Source organism: Pantherophis guttatus, chromosome 9 (assembly GCF_059756535.1).
Source record: "Pantherophis guttatus breed Tessera chromosome 9, ASM5975653v1, whole genome shotgun sequence".
Lineage (NCBI taxonomy): Eukaryota > Metazoa > Chordata > Lepidosauria > Squamata > Colubridae > Pantherophis > Pantherophis guttatus.
The window spans coordinates 63,325-79,270 of record NC_142071.1 but is presented as its reverse complement, the minus strand read 5'-3'; the positions used below and the strand labels follow the sequence as shown (position 1 = coordinate 79,270).

The 15,946-nt window shown below is 43.4% G+C and overlaps 1 protein-coding gene across 3 annotated transcripts in view; it reads right to left on the bottom strand.

The window, feature by feature from the left end:
- TET3 (tet methylcytosine dioxygenase 3) overlaps window positions 1–15,946 on the bottom strand; it is a 67,907-nt gene that overhangs the window by 41,491 nt on the left and 10,470 nt on the right. Inside the window, exon 1 of one of the 3 annotated variants that reach the window (XM_087875919.1) lies at window positions 4,086–4,387. The exons of 1 other annotated variant lie outside the window; for it this stretch is intronic. Coding sequence is in view for 1 of the 2 variants with exons in the window: in XM_034430635.3 (XP_034286526.2) it covers window positions 2,323–2,376 (54 nt within the window). In the remaining variant the exon portion in view is untranslated. Of the gene's footprint in view, window positions 1–2,322; window positions 3,974–4,085; window positions 4,388–15,946 lie in introns of those variants that run through there. One more of the 3 variants, XM_034430635.3, reaches the window with a different exon arrangement.

The following is a 15,946-nucleotide window of genomic DNA, read 5'->3' as shown; positions in this document are numbered from 1 at the left end:
TATGCACAGAGGTGTCCACAATGCCAAAAGTAACATAAAACTCTTACTTAGGATTCACACTGGGTTATATACATGGCATAAGGTTTTTGTGAGTTTAAAATTAAGCAGAGGGCAGACAACAGAGGAAGGACCAGAGAAAGAATGGCCATTGGTTTCAGTTACAAGTATGTAGGGCTTGCCTTCAGCAGTTATGGGGCATAAGGTAGAGGTAGCTTGTGAGTAGGTCTCAACAAGCCAAGAATGGTAAGTAGCCTCTCCATCATGTAGGGCAGTGATGGCTAACCTTTTCTGGACCGAGTGCCCAAAGTGCGCACCCGAACCCCCAAAATGCAATGCATGCGCAGCCCCCGTGCATGCACTCCACCCCCACGAATGCACACATGGCCCTCTGCATGCACTCTGTTCCCTGTGCATGAGTGGCAGAGACCCGAAGGCCAGCAGCAGAGCTGAGCTAGGGCAATGGCTCGTGTGCCCACAGAGAGGGCGCTGCGTGCCACCTCTGGCACACGTGCCATAGGTTCACCATCATGGATGTGGGGCATGTTTCTGAAGAGTCCTTCTTCAGAGGCAGAGCACAACCACCGGCAGCAGGAAAGCCTACTGGTAGGTTAGCCCAAGAGGGAGCTCCATCCCACATGGAATGAAGGGCCTCCGTAGTAGACGACAGCACTGAACGGCCTTGACAGAAGGGATACCATAACTTCAGGGAGGGGATGAAAGGAATGGTTGAAGCTAGGGCACTTTGTAAACTACCTCTTGTTTCTCAAAGTGCTTTATCAACAAGGAAGAAAGGCCTCTCCCACCACTCTTCTCCTGCAATTGGGATTTCAGGGAATGCTGTCCCCCAAGCGAGACTGACCCAAATCTTCAAGCACTGTGAATTAGTGCAATTTATTAATCTATTTTTATCCCACCTTTATTATTATAAAAAATTCAAGGTGGCAAACATGCTTAATACTTCTTCTTCTTCCCCCTCCTCCTCCTCCATTTCCCGCAACTACTACCCTGTGAGGAGGGTTAGGCTGAAAGAGAGGGACCAGCCGGAAGCCACCTTTCATGCCTAAGGTGGAACTAGAACTCACTGTCTCCTATCTATGGAGATTCTCAGCCAACCAGGTCATGGTTGTCCCAAAGGTGGTTTTTCAAGAGGCAAAACTGGACTTTTCCTTGAAGATGTTTGGTTTCTCATCCAAGAAGCTTCTTTGGTTCTGAGTGTATGGTGGAGAATGGAAGGATTTATATTCCTTGCAGCAAAACCTCCTCAAGGAAAAACAAAGAAAGCCCAGTTGCCTCTTGAAAACCACCTTTGGGTCCTAGTCTCCTGATTTCTAATCTGATGCCTTACCCTCTACATCAAACTGAATCTACAAAATCCTTTTTTAATGCCATCCAATTGAGTGACCACCAGCAAATCTTGTGGGAATAGATTCTACAGATCAATTCTGTGCAGGGTGAAATGTTTTATTTTTTCTAAATTTACTTCTAATCAATCTCATTGATGTTTGGAGAGAGGAAGAAAAACTCTTGTCAATTTTCTCCAGGCCATGGGAAAATTTATATATCGCAGTCATGTCCAATGTTCTATCTTTTTGTTGTAGGAAAGTTGTTAGAATCCCCCAATGTTACAGGACTTTTCTATCCTTTTTTTCCAAACATGGACACCAAAATTGTACATATTCCAGATACAGATATACTGTAGAATTGTCTAATGGCATTACAGTCCTTGCAGCTTTGTTTTGAATCCCATTCTTAATTATCCACAAAATGGAATTCACTTTTTTCACAGATGCTACATGCAGACTTGACACTCACAATGAGCTAACTACAATGTGAGATATTTTTCCTGATTAGTTACAGATGCTTCAAATGTCTTCACTCTATATATGAAGGAATTAATTTAATTAATTCAATTTATATGCCGCCCCTCTCCGAAGACTCAGGGCCAGACTCAGGTATATTGTATATTGTTGCCCCAATATACATCACAAATGAAATACATCTGCCCTATAGCTGACCATCCCTCTAAAATATTATTCTTGAACTCCTCACAATGACTTTGGTTTTTAACCACCCTGATTTCATCTGTAACCTTGGCCACCTAACCAGTTGCCCAAGTAGAGCCCATTTATGAACATTTGGAAAGCACCAGTCCCAAGACAATTTTTGTAGAATTTCCCACTCTGAGAAAACACAAGCCTTAGCTATGGCTGAATCTGAAAGGCCTCAATTCAAATCCCCATGGACAAACTCAAAGGGAAATCTTTTAGAAAATCAATTGTCTTCCATTTCAATGACTCAGATTCAAATGGGAGCAAAACTAACCTGAATTGACAGATCCAAGATGAAGAGGTTCCACCAACTGATCCCCATGGTCATGCTCCTCCTTAGCAAACATGTGCTAAGAAGCCTCCAGAGGCTTCCTGACGAACCTTGAATTTGGAGACTTGAGGTGCCTTCTGGGAGGAATCCAACTGCTTTTGAAATTCATTGTAAACCAGGAACATGAAAGATCCATCAAAAATTGCAGACTTCTTCAGTAACGCTATCCAATCTAAATTCATAATTTGACCACCTCGGTCACATCTAGCCAGCTACACCAATAGCAATTCTATTTTGTGGAGAAGCATATAATTTCATCTTAAATGAATCACAACAGGGGTTTCCCAAACCTGCTACCATGCGGCATGACACTGGGCTATATACACAAAGGGTTTCACATTTGCACATCAATTTACATGTGCTTTGAATGTTCCATGAAAACTCAGCCTGTAGACAAAAGATGGATTGCACTGCAGATCATACACTGCATTTTAATTTAATACCAATACGTTCTCTCTACACAACAGCCTCAAAAAGTTTTGAATTGTGCTCTACAAGTCTGCAGGAGCTGCTCTAGGACTTTGTGCCTCAAAAGGAGGCAACTGTATCTTTAAAATTATTTTCTCCTTTGAGCATTTGAGCTGAAGCAAAAGCAGAGGAGGAAGAAACAAATCACTGTTGTTCTAATGATGCATTTAGCTGCAACAAAATTGCAATCTAGACAGCAGATCTTGTAACAGAATGAAGCAAGTATTTGTACCCTTAGAATTACAATTCAATTTTAGCTCCCCAAATACTAAATACAGCATTATTTCTGAGCAAGTACGGTTTTTAAGCATTGTTATATAGTACATAAAGTCACCATACACATCTGTTGGAAACTCATGTAATTTTTGTGATCTGTCTCTTTGTTCCTCCTTAACCCAGCAGCAGCAGCAGCAGCAGCAGCAGCCCTCGGAGCCTTTGTGCGTTCCTCTCTCTCCCGTCCCGGCAAAAAAAAAAGACACTCACCCCCCACACCTCAGCACCACCCTGGGCTCCTCTCCTCTTCTCTGCAGACAAAGCTCTGCCGAGACGGAATGTAGATGGCATGGCAAAGACCAGTTGTGCCCTGGATTTTCCCCAGATCACTCAACCAGACAAAGACACTTCTCTCTTTCAAAAGAAAGCGCTACGCTCTACTGTATCCTTCCGATAAACAAGAAAGTACATAAGGTAAATTAAAACATCAAAGGCCAGACAACTCCTTTCCAATGTTAAAACTGTATAGTTTTAACAAAAGAAAGGCCAGCCACACAAATAGGAACCCCCGCTCCGTTTGGCCAATTGTGAATTCAGCTCCAGAAAGTTACACAAGTCCTTTGTGGCTGAAAGCTTTCAGAGGAAGGCCCCACTCCGTCTCCGCAACAGTCCCGGACCTCCGACACAAAGAACGAGGCAGGGTCACCTTCGCACTCACAAAGGGCCCGTCTGCACTCGGAATCCCCCGCGCTGGGTCTTCACGCAAAGCCAAGGTTGCCGGAGAAACCCAAAGCTCCCCATCCGGCAGGGCTCCGTTCCCGAGCTTTGCTCCCTCCGTCGGAGGGCGGGCGGGCGAGCGGGCGAGCGAGGGCTTTGGCCGGGCGGCCGATCCGCCCAAGAGCCCGCTCCCCGTGCCGGCCCTCCCAGAGCAGCTCCGGGGACACAAAGGAGGCGGACGGACGGGCGGACGGACGGACATCTTGGAAAGCTGCAGGCGGGGGAAGGGCGCCGAAGGAAGCACTTACGGTTGCCGAAGCCGCCTGGCGGAAAGCGCGCCCGGGGAGGCGGGCATGGAGGAGCGGCGAAGGCAAGGCGCTCCGGCCCGGGCGAGGGACGCTCGCCGAGGAGGCAGCCCTGGTCTAGGGACTCAGCCGACACAGACCCCCCCCTCCCCTCTCCGAACAGCTGTGGGGGCCATGATGCCTCCCGCACATTGCACGTACATCGCCAGGATGGCTGCGGTACTGCACGGAGTCGGAGCGGGCTGGCCTGCTGCAGGAGGCAGGAAGACGGTCTTCCCCCCTGGAAGGGGAGGGAGCCACACCCCGGCAGGCTCCGAGGAGGAAGGCCTGCGCCTCTCTGCGCCTCCGCCTGCGGAACTTGGCCCGAGCCCGCCGCTCCCCAAAGCCCAGCGCGGCAGGTGCCTTCAGGAGCCCCTCGGGTCACCCCTCGGCCACAGCGGCGGCCTTCTGCAGCGCCAGCTCTGGGAGCCTCGTTGGGTGCCATCGGGCAGGGCTCCTTCGTTGCTCGCGAGCCCCCGGCCAGGGTGAGCCAACTTCAGCCGCCACCACCGCCTCCCGCTTTTGACCTTCTCTTTCTGATCCAATTTGGAAGCCCTCGAGTTGTGGAATTGCTCCACCCAGACATCTTCCCAGTCAAGCCGCCAATCACATTCCCAGGGCTGAGAAGTAAGTCGTGGCTCTCAGGACTCCAGAAGCCGTGGCTCCTGGAAAGAAGCCAAGCAAGGTCTAACGGGGCAGAAGTATTTGTTCTTCAGGCAAGAGAAAGACCCTTTTCCAAAGCTTTTATAGCAGGGATGTGTCAAACTTACCTATCCAACAATTGCATGTTATGAGACATATATTTCAAAACTCTAGTTCACTGCTACAAAATGAAGCCACCTTTCACCATTTGATAAGGTGAAAATAAGGTGCTTTTAACATCTTGGTCACCTCTCAATTATTTGTAGCACAGAAGATATACACACTTTGGTTAGTAGTATCACACCCATATCTGAGAGGGCTTTGTTTGGCAATGCTGCCTAATGCCGGGCCACTTAATTTAGCAGCATTTATACCGATCTGGGATTCACACCATATATTACTCATATTCCCAAATGGGTCGTTGGAATCATTTCTGCAGCTGGGCTGGCCAACGCCAGGCCCCACTGCAGCTCAGGGAGTGTCAATGCTGAAGCTGTGGGGCTCTCTCAACTCCCACCCTATCTTGCAAAGCTCTCCAAGGAGGCAAGAGAGGGAACAAAATGCTAGAAGCACTGGCCTATATGGACCCCTGCATGTGCTTCACCCAGTGAAATATTTAGAGCTAGTCTAAAGAGATTGGAGTGGCAGCTGCAAGATCAGATGCATTGAGTGTCTATTGCCATAATTCCCAGTCACCAACAGAAAAAACGCTGCTCTTTGATCACCATATCAATAACAACCTCCTCAAAATTAAAATGGCAGGCAGAGTGCCCATTTATGTGTCCTTGAGAAATGTCCAGATATTTGGGTTTGGGGTTGAAGCAAGGGGGCAGTTCACTATAAACAAGCATTAACAAGCATTCCCAAAGTAAAAAACAGGAAAGTAAGATGGAACAGCTGGAAAGCACTAGCAGGAAGCATCATCCCTGCTAGATAATTAGCAAGTACAAGTCTATGAAAAAAAATCAGAAAAATTGTCAGTGCTAACAAAAGCCTACTGACATTCATCATGACCAGTTCCATCCAAATTTTTAAATGGGGAAAATAAAAAAGCCTCACTGAATGCATCCCAGGAGCAATGCTGGAAGATACAGGCTTGTGGTTCTTCCCCTTTCCAGTTAAAACTCTGAATTCTGCAAAACTCTCAAACTCTGCAGGGAGTGGGAGCTCAAAGAGGTTCCTGAGGTGCCCAGCTGACAACTTGGTCACCCTAAAGGTGGAAGTAGGAACTAGACTAGAGGGACAGCTATGCTGGACTTAATTCTTACTAATAGGGACAAAACGGCTGAGAGAGTAGAAGTTATAGGAACTTTGGAGAAGAGTGACTATGTTATATTGAATTCATTGTAGGTTCAGGTAAATGGACCAAGACTAGTGTTTTAGACTTTAATAGTGCTGTCTTCAACAAGCTAAGAGAGAGGATTCCATGGAAAGAAAATAGTTCAACATGCTTGGAACCCTGAAAAATGAGATAATGAAGGCCCAAGCAAAAACAATACCATAGAGAAAGGAAAAAAAACCTACATGGGACCAGTATGGTTGCATAAAGAGCTCTCTGATAAATTGTGATAAGATCAAAATATAAAAAATGGAAAGCAGGATACATAACTAAAACAGAATAATAGCAAATAGCCTGAATCTGCAAGGAGAGGAGAATCAGGAAAACTAAACTGAGGAAACAATGTCCACAGGAAACAATGGCAGCAGATGGCAAGAAGGTGACAAGCAGCAGGAAGAAATCAGAACTGCTTAATTCCTTCTTTGCAACTGTTTATAGGCAAAGGAAAGAAATATCCAATCTATCAAAAAAGCACCAAGGGAGATAAAACAGGTATGCAAGTCAAAATAGGCAAGGAATTAATAAGAGAATACCTATCCACCTTGGGATGAGAAGAAATCACCTGGACTGCACTGTTAACATTCCAGCGTTCTGAAGGAACTGGCACATGTTATCTCAGAGCCACTGAATGCAAACTTTCAAAGCTCTTATAACACAGGGGAACCACCAGAGAACTGGAAAAGAGCTAATGTGTTTTCAATCTATAAAAAGGGGAAAGATGGACCCAGGAAATTCTAGGCCAATCAGCTTGACATCAATACCTGGGAAAATCCTGGAAAGGGTAATCAAGCAGAGGATTTGTGAGCACCCACAAACAAGGTGATTACAAGAGGCTGTTATGGGTTTGTTAAAAACAGATCATACCTGATAAATTTTATTACCTTCTTTGATAAAGTGGCTAAATTAGTGGACCAGCAAAATGCTGTGGACATAATATACTTGGACTTCAGCATTTGATAAAGTACACCACAACCTACTTCATGGTAAAATAGAACAATGTGGGATAGCAAGTACCATCACCAGATGGATTTGCAATTGGCTGATCAACTGCACCCCAGCATATTAGCCTCAATGGAGCTACAGTACATCTACATGGAGGGAAGCATGCAGTCTGGTACCCCAAGGTTCTCTCTTTCGCCCACTACTTCAACATTTATCAAGGATCTAGACAAGGGGATAGAAGGGAAACTCATCAAATTTGCAGATGACACCATGCAGGGGGAAATAGCTAATACTTTAGGAGATAGGTTCAGGAACCAGAGGGATCTTGACAGACTTGACCACTGGACCTTATCCAACAAGATGCAGTTCAGAAGTGAGAAAAGGAAGGATCTGCACTTGGGCAGGAAAAAAACACTCACAGGTACAGAATAGGTAGTACCTGGCTCAATAGTAATAACTGTGTGAGAGATCTAGGTATGGACCATCACTTATGTATGAACAAGCAATGTGCTGCAGCTTCCAGAAAGGCCAATACAGTCCTGGTCTGCATCAACCAAGGGATACCATCAAGATCATGAGAAGTGATAATGCCATTTTATACCTCATTAGTGAGGCTGCACTTGGAATAGTGCATATAGTTCTGGTCACCACGATACAAAAAAGATCTTCAGATCCCAAAAAGTGTGCAGAGAAGAGCAACAAAGATGATAAAGGGTCTGGAGGCTAAATCGTATGATAAATGGTTAAGAGAAGTATATGTAGCCTTTCAAAGAGAAGAATTACTTAATATGCTATCACAGAAAAAGAGGATTGAATTATTCTCCAAAGCACCAGAGGTTGGACAGGCAATGGATGGAAGCTTGTTAAAGAGACATCCAACTTAGAAGGAAGGAGAAATTTTCTGACAATAAGCACAATTACTTAATGGAACAGATTGTCTCCTGGGGTTGTCTCCTAGGGTCCTCCCTCCCTCCCTCCCTTCAAAACTGTTTTCTCTGATAATGTCCCAAGTTGCAGAATATTCACTTTGAAGTTGGGAGTGATCCCCACACTCCTTTCAAGAGTGCTTTCTAAAATGTGCATTGCAGGGATATTTTTATGCTATTTAACACAATCCTCAACGATCAACCACACAGGTAAGCAGTTTAGTCATTGTGCAGTACTATCAGTATGAACTGTATAGTACACAAATCAATGACTGTATATCATGTCGATTTTCAATTTTGTAAGTGAACATGTGAATTTGCACAAACCTTAATGTACTATTCCTCTGCTCTCCTCGTGTAACCAGAAAGATAACTAGAGCAGATTTTCATTTCGCTTTAGGAAACTCTTGGTTTGTCATTGCAAAAGAACCAGGAACTATGATTTAAAAGCAATCTTAGACTGTCCTGTGAACTATGCTCTCATCTAAGAGATGAGACACCTTATGTTAGATGCCTCTTTCTATTCCATGACTGGCTGTTTCTGAGTTTTTGAAATCCCAATTATGTGGATGTCTCCAAGAATGCAGGAAACAGGATGCAAGAAGCATTGAGTCCAATGTTGTTACGGTCTCTGCCATGTGCCTGACCCAAGAAAATAGCTAGTGTGGCACTAGAGCAGTTTCTCTGTAAGAAATCGGTGCCTTTCAGTCTGGAAAACTGGAGTTGAGCTATGCTGAAATAGAGAAGTCAAAATTTTCTCTAACAACATTTCTTTTAATCAAAATTCCTTCTTTACACATAATGTCAAGCCACAAATCTGTTGAAGGAAATTTAACCTCTATTTTATTTATCTCCTGGTGATAAGGGAGAAGAGGGAAAAGAGCCTTCTCCTCCCAATACTGGCATATCCTCGTTCACGTTTTTCTCCAACTGACCATTGTATCTGAAATATAATTCTTTAGGAATTATGATTCAGTCCTGCAATCCTGGAATTGGAAGAACCCCAAAAGACAACAATCCAACCCTACTGAGGACAGGAATCCAGATTCAAATGTATCAGATATTGTCCAGCATTTGCCTAAACACTGAATGAAGAGAAGTCCAGCATGTCTCTGGAGAATTACTTCCATTGTTATTGCGGTCAATGATACACAGCAAACCCGATATTTGACTGAATCTGTTAAATCCACTATGTTGCATTCTGCTCAGGTTTGGATCATCTTTATTATTTTCTTTCAGATTTTGAAGAAGGTTGATTATCCCTCTTCGGTCTCTTTCCAAAGCATAACAAGGCATGGGTCAACTTTATTAAGGTAAATGCAAGAAGTAATACTGTGTTATTAAAAGTTATTAAAACACTCTTGTATCTTTCTTTTATAGCAACTTTTGAGACTTAATAAATTATTGTTACTAAGAAAATACGCAATGATAAATAATAAATCTCAATAATTTCTCAGTAACTTGGATAGTCAAACCTCTTCGTGCAGGACTTTCTATTTCAGTGTTCAATGTACAATGTTATCCTACATGGAAGCAATTCATGTAATAAGCTACTCTTTTATGGCAGACCCACTAAATAAGGTGTCTTTCCACCACGCCTACTCCAGAATTTGTTTCAAGCACAAAACAACTTATAGCAAATGACATTATGTTATACAAATCTTTGATTTGCATAATCTGCAAGCAAGTTGAATAACATACAAATAAGGCAACCAGGATTTTTGTAACTTCAATATAACTTCCCTAATCTCCCAGAATAAATAAATTTACCAGTACAGTAAAATTTATTCAGCACAAAGTTTGACTGCATAAATGATCAGAAACAGAAGCAAAACCAAGGCATTTCCACAGAATTTGAAGTAGGAAATAAAAAGTGTTAAAGAGTTCATGTGGCCTTGAACAATATACTTGGAATTCTGTATGATCCATGCGCTTGAGCTCAGTGCAGTAACTTAATGGAACTTCTGTTCTCCAAAACCAAGCCTCCTTTGACTGGAATAGATCCTGCCCAAACATATGTTAAAATGGAATATCTTATGTCATCCATGGGTTCTCTGGGGAGCCCTAAAAAGCCACTAATCTGCTAGCCACAAGATGCCAGGTTCTTTGTAAGAATTAACTGTAAAACCATTGGAAGGTGAATGGAGCTTGAAATCCACTCTAAAAATGCTGCCTTTAAGGGATCATCATGATCACTGTGCCGTTTGTTGTTTACAAAAATATAGATGTTTTCTTAGATAAAAGCCTAGCTGTTTCTTCTTTATATCTTGAAACATTTAAGCTGAGTTTTTCCAGAACTTGCCTCAGGATGAGTACCCCACTAGAAGCAGCGTGAGTCAGCCATTCAATCTGTACCAAGTCTGTCTGAGCAGTGCATAACTTTCCAGGGTCTTATTATTTCAGTCCCTCTGAAGCACTCCAGCAGAAAATCACTTTCCAGCTTTCCTCACTGCTTAAAAAAAAAATCCAAAACAGTCCGAAATGCAGAATATTCTACAGAAATCCAAAACATTATGTTCCGCTGGTCCACCGTATTTGAGACAATGTAGGGGTATGCCAACAGTTTCCTAGAACTTATTCCTCTGGACTAGAAACAGTTCCTACTGTTCTGGCAGTTGAAAAAAATGATTTTTTTCAAAATTCTTCAGAATATATATTTTCCAATAAATTAGATTTTATATGGAATAGGGTAACTGTCCAAATGACAAGTACTGTAAATTAATTAATTCAGTGGCCTATGGAAGCCACAGAACAGTCACCATCACTTGCTTTTTTTAATAGAGGCCTTGACTTATGACCACAATTGAAACAGAAAAATTTGTCCTGAAACTGTGCAATTGTTAAGTGAGATATCACATGGCTGCACCTGATTTTACAGTCTTTTTTGCTACAGTCATTAAGTGAATCACTGTGGACATTAAGTGAGACATCATGTGACTGTGACTTGCAACCTTCCCTGCCAACTTCTCGACTGACTGGCTGGGAAGGCCATAAATAGCACTCATGGGACCGCAAGAGGCTGCAAATGTCGTAAATGCAACCTGACAGTCAAGAGCCGTATTACAATCACTTCCTGGCATACTGGGATGGTCGTAAGAATGAGGATCGGTCATAACTCACTTTTTTCAGCACCATCAGAATGGTCACTAAATGAATTGTAAAAATCCAAGGGTTACCTGTATCTTCTGCAGGAATGAAATTAAGCATTCAAAAATATAGTATAAATGCATGCCGTGAATATGATTAACAGCACAAACAACCCAGTAACTGGTAAAACGGTTGTGCTAATGAGAAATAATTATTGGGCAGGAGAAAGGTAAACTGTCAAGTTGACATCTCAGAAATGACCATGAGCATGATCCTTGGCCTATCTGCTGTTGAATGAATGTGATGCCATGTTATTCCTTTTCAGGGGACTTGGAGGGAAGAACTTCCTAAGGAGGTGTGATCAAGAAAGGTTTCAGAAAGCAGTCTGCTTCTGGGCTGGGCTAGAACAAGAGGCGAGTTGAAACAAGCCCAGGAATAGCTTTAAGCAACCAGCTCTGGCTTTCTGCAAATCCAGTATCTCTGCCCCTTTGCAATTTCCAAGAAACTTGGGGTGACACACCCACAACCCTATGTAGTCCATTGACTCCAGACCCCCTAGACTCTGCCTGAAATGGGAGCTGAATGGAGGATATGCACATAATCCTCTCTAGCCTTCATAGTAACCTCGCCTGACAATCGTGGGTGTGGGGCCTGATATAAAACAACAATCTCTGAACAACAAAGTTTTTCATCTTCATTAGGGTAGTAGTATCATCAGTCACCGTGAGTGAGTGTGTGTGTGTGTGGGGGGGGGGGGTGTATCAGAACATGGTGGAAAGCAGTTTCAATCAATCGCTTATATCGGGGGTGGGGGGGTCTCCAAAGCCCAGGCTGCAGACCGGTACTGGGCTGCAAGAGTGGCAAGCGAGGGCACACGTGCAGGTCCACTTGTGTGAACAGCAAGCACTCATGCATGTGTGTGAAGCTCCATTTGTGCGAGCGGTGGGCGCACCCACCATTCACACAAATGGGGCTTCACGTGTGTGTGTGAGTGCCTGCTGCTCACGCAAATGGACTTGCCCATTCATCTGTGGCTCACATGGAACCATTCCCTCCCCCCCCCACTCCACGCCAGTCCGCAAGGCCGGAAAGGTTGGGGAGCCCTGGCTTCTATTGTAAATTAGTACAAGACCAGAGGTGGCAATCATGTCAGGGTAAGAACAGCTGGAGAAGAGAAGCTTGTCTTCCCAGAATATGATCTATCATCTGTATTGCTTTTGTCCCAGATTTCTGAAATACAAACATGCAAAACCTGAAAAGCGGAACAGAACCTGGAGACAGACACAGTGACACAATGCCCCTCTCTCAAATCTCTTGCCTTGCCAAAATAAAACACTGTTTCCATCCTAAGACTCAGATTTACAAAATGTTATTTTCAAAAAGCTTGGTCTACATAATTTTCTGGAAAATCCCTTCATGAGAAATTTGGAAGAAGCTGGCTTCAGAACTTCTTCCAAAGGACTTGAATCAGTAGCCTTGAAAGAATTCCCTCCTCCTTCCTGTGGTTATAATCAGGAGCAACCTTGGAACTGTCGCTGAACCAAGTTGGTTAATAGCTCACTTATTTTATTTTTTTTAAGGGGAAGTGCCAATACTGGATTATGGAGCAGAGTGGGAGGGAGGGAGGTTAGAGCTGGCTCAGCAGGTTCCAAGTCTATTAAGAGCCAAACAGCCACCTCCCCAATAGAAAACAAAAGAAAATTAAATAGCACAATAGGCAGGAGTGCACCAGCCGGTTTTGATACTACATGGAGACAAGAATGCAGAAAGAAACAGCACAGGAGACAAATTTAGGCCTATGAATTGGTGAACCAACTAATCTATTAGAAACAGGGGCAGCCATGGGGAGGAGGATAAAAAGAGTCAAGGTGGTGATTGGAGCAGTGTGTGTGTGTGTGTACGTAAGTATATACACTTATATACACGTACACTTATATACACACATATATATTATATGTTGAGATATAGATACACACACACACACACACTTATATCAAATTTTTACACCACCCATCTCACTTAAGTGACTGGACAGTTTACAAATAAAAACCATGAAAAGTAACATAATTGAAATATTAAAAATAGACTTAAAGTTAAAAATTGCACACATTAAAAAACTTTTAAAAAGCAGAGGGAGAGCCCTTAAGCCACCAACCACCCCCAAAGTTGCATGCCATTCTTAGAGCCCATGCCAATTGGCAAAGCCAGGAGAGTAGGGGCCTGCCTCACCTCTTCTTTTTTAAATGCTTCGTGGAGAATTAAGTGCCAGCCAAACACACCACTCGTGGTCAGCTTAGCTCTCCAGAGGGAAAATTTAGGGGCAACTTATTTCCTTGTTCCATCAGCCACCCTGGTATGAAACTGAAAGCGCAGCCCTGATGCCCTGGAGAAAATTAGGTATCCAAGAGGTTGGTGGAGCACCAAAAGCACATCCATGCGCACACAGAGAAACGCTGCAGGGCCTTCAGCCCTAGTCCTGGAATTCTGGCTTGGAAGATAGTACTATAGCAAGCAAAGCCCTGCAGTCCCTCTGGACTGGCACTCCAGGGACATAGCCAAGGATGCAAAGTAAGGGGAACACCAGATGAAATGGGTTCACTTGGGACACAAGTGAGGCTGAAGAGTACTGGGATCAAGACAGAACCTTGAGGTGCCCCACTGCATGCTTCCATGTTGATGTAGTTCCACTGAAAACTACAAGTTGAGTGTAGTTGGTCATCCAATTGCAAATCCATCTGGTGGTGCTACTCTCTATCCAACAATACCAACAAGTAGACTGTGAACTACTTTCCCAAATACCTTACTGAAGTCCAAGTAAACTATATTCACAGTATTTTGCTGGTCCACTAATTTAGTCACTCTATTAAATACGGCATAAGTTTCTCTTCATGATCTGTTTTTAACAAACCCATGCTGGCTTCTAGTAATTATTTTGTTTGTTTCTAGGAGATCACAAATCCTCTGCTTGATTACCCTTTCCAGGATTTTCCCAGATATTGATGTCAAGCTGATTGGCCTAGAATTCCCTGGGTCCATCTTTCCCCCTTTTTATAGATTGAAAACACATTAGCTCTTTTCCAGTTCTCTGGTAGTTCCCCTGTGTTATAAGAGCTTTGAAAGATTGCATTCAGCGGCTCTGAGATAACATGTGCCAGTTCCTTCAGAACGCTGGGATGTTAACTGTGCAGTCCAGGTGATTTCTACTCATCCATGGTGGATAGTTTTTCTCTTATTAATTCCTATTAATTATTTTGCCTATTTTGATTTCTGTGCCTGTTTTATTTCCCTTGATGCTGCTTTTGATAAGTTGGGATGTTTCTTCCTTTTGTGTAAAAACAAATGCAAAGAAAGAATTACCAGTAAGTAATTCTGCTTTCTCTCTGCTTCCCTGTCACCTTCTTGCCATCTGTTCCCACTAGTGAACTAATCATTTCCTTGACTTTCTTCTTGTTTCTTACATATTGAAAGAAACTTTTATTATTTTGGCCAGTTTTATCTCATTCTGGGCCTTAGCTTTCCTGAGTCCCTCCTTGTAGATTTGGACTATTTGCTGGTATTCTGTTTTAGATATGGGCTCCTCTTTCCATTTTTTTATATTTGATTTTTCTTTTTGTCCTCAATTTGTCAGAAAGCTCTTTGTGCAACTATGCTGGTCTCATCTGATGTCTTTTGTTCCTCTTTCTCTATGGCATTGTTTTTGCTTGGGCCTTCATTATATCATTTTTCAGATCTTCTAAGAGTCTTGTACTGTTTTTCTATTTAGGATTTTCATTCAGGGAATCCTTCATAATCTCTCGATTAGTTTGTTGAAGTCAGCTGTCTTAAAATTTTAGTCTGACTTGGTTCCATTGCCCAGAGTTGCCTTATGGCAGGGGTGTCAAACTCATGGCATCACATTGTCATCATGTGACATATCATGACTTTTCCCCCTTCGCTAAAATGGGGGTGGGAGTGGCCAGCACGAGACATTGCGGGCTGCAAGTTTGACACCCCTTCCTTATGGTGAATTCAAGTAAGACATGATCGCTCTCCCCCAAGGTTCCTACAATCATTTTGTCCATATTAAGATTTATTCAGTATAGCTGGTACAGTATACTGGTAGGTGCCAACATTTGGACCTGAGACACATCCAGGTAATTTGTACTTGCTGGCATGTCTGAGCATCCCGTTAGTGCTTAGCACATTTGCTCAGAAACAGCAGGCCGTGCTGTTTTGCTTTCCCATCCATGTCTCCCAAGGACTCTGTGCTAGGTATCGCCGTCTGTCCCCACCCTAGCATTGAAGTCAGAATTACAAGTTTGTTGCTGGCACGGATTATGCAAATAATCTGATCCAGGTGCTCCTAGAAAGTTGCTGAGGATGTTTTAATTTGGATTTCTGCCCTGGGTGCAGGAACCCAATGCCCTCAATGGTTCCTTCCAACCCTTTATTTTTATTTTATTTTATTTATTTTATTCCCAATTTATATACCGCCCTTCTCCCTGAGGACTCAGGGCAGTGTACAGCCAGAATTAAGAACATGAAATACAAATATTAAAAAACAATTAAAATATATATAATAAATTTGGCCCAAAAATTAAAAATCACAAACCAATTTAAAACTTTTAAAAATTTCTTCTTAAGCCAGCCCGGCTTGCTGGAAAAAGTGGGTTTTAAGGGCACAGCGGAAGGCACTGAGTCTTGAATTCTCCTTATCTCTGGGGGCAACTGATTCCAGAGGGTAGGTGCCCCCACAGAGAAGGCCCTCCCCCTGGGGGTCACCAGCCTACATTGTTTGGCTGATGGCACCCTGAGGAGGCCCTCTCTGTGGGAGCGCACGGGTCGATGGGAGGTCGTCGGTAGCAGCAGGCAGTCTCGAAGATAGCTAGGCCCTATGCCATGGAGCACTT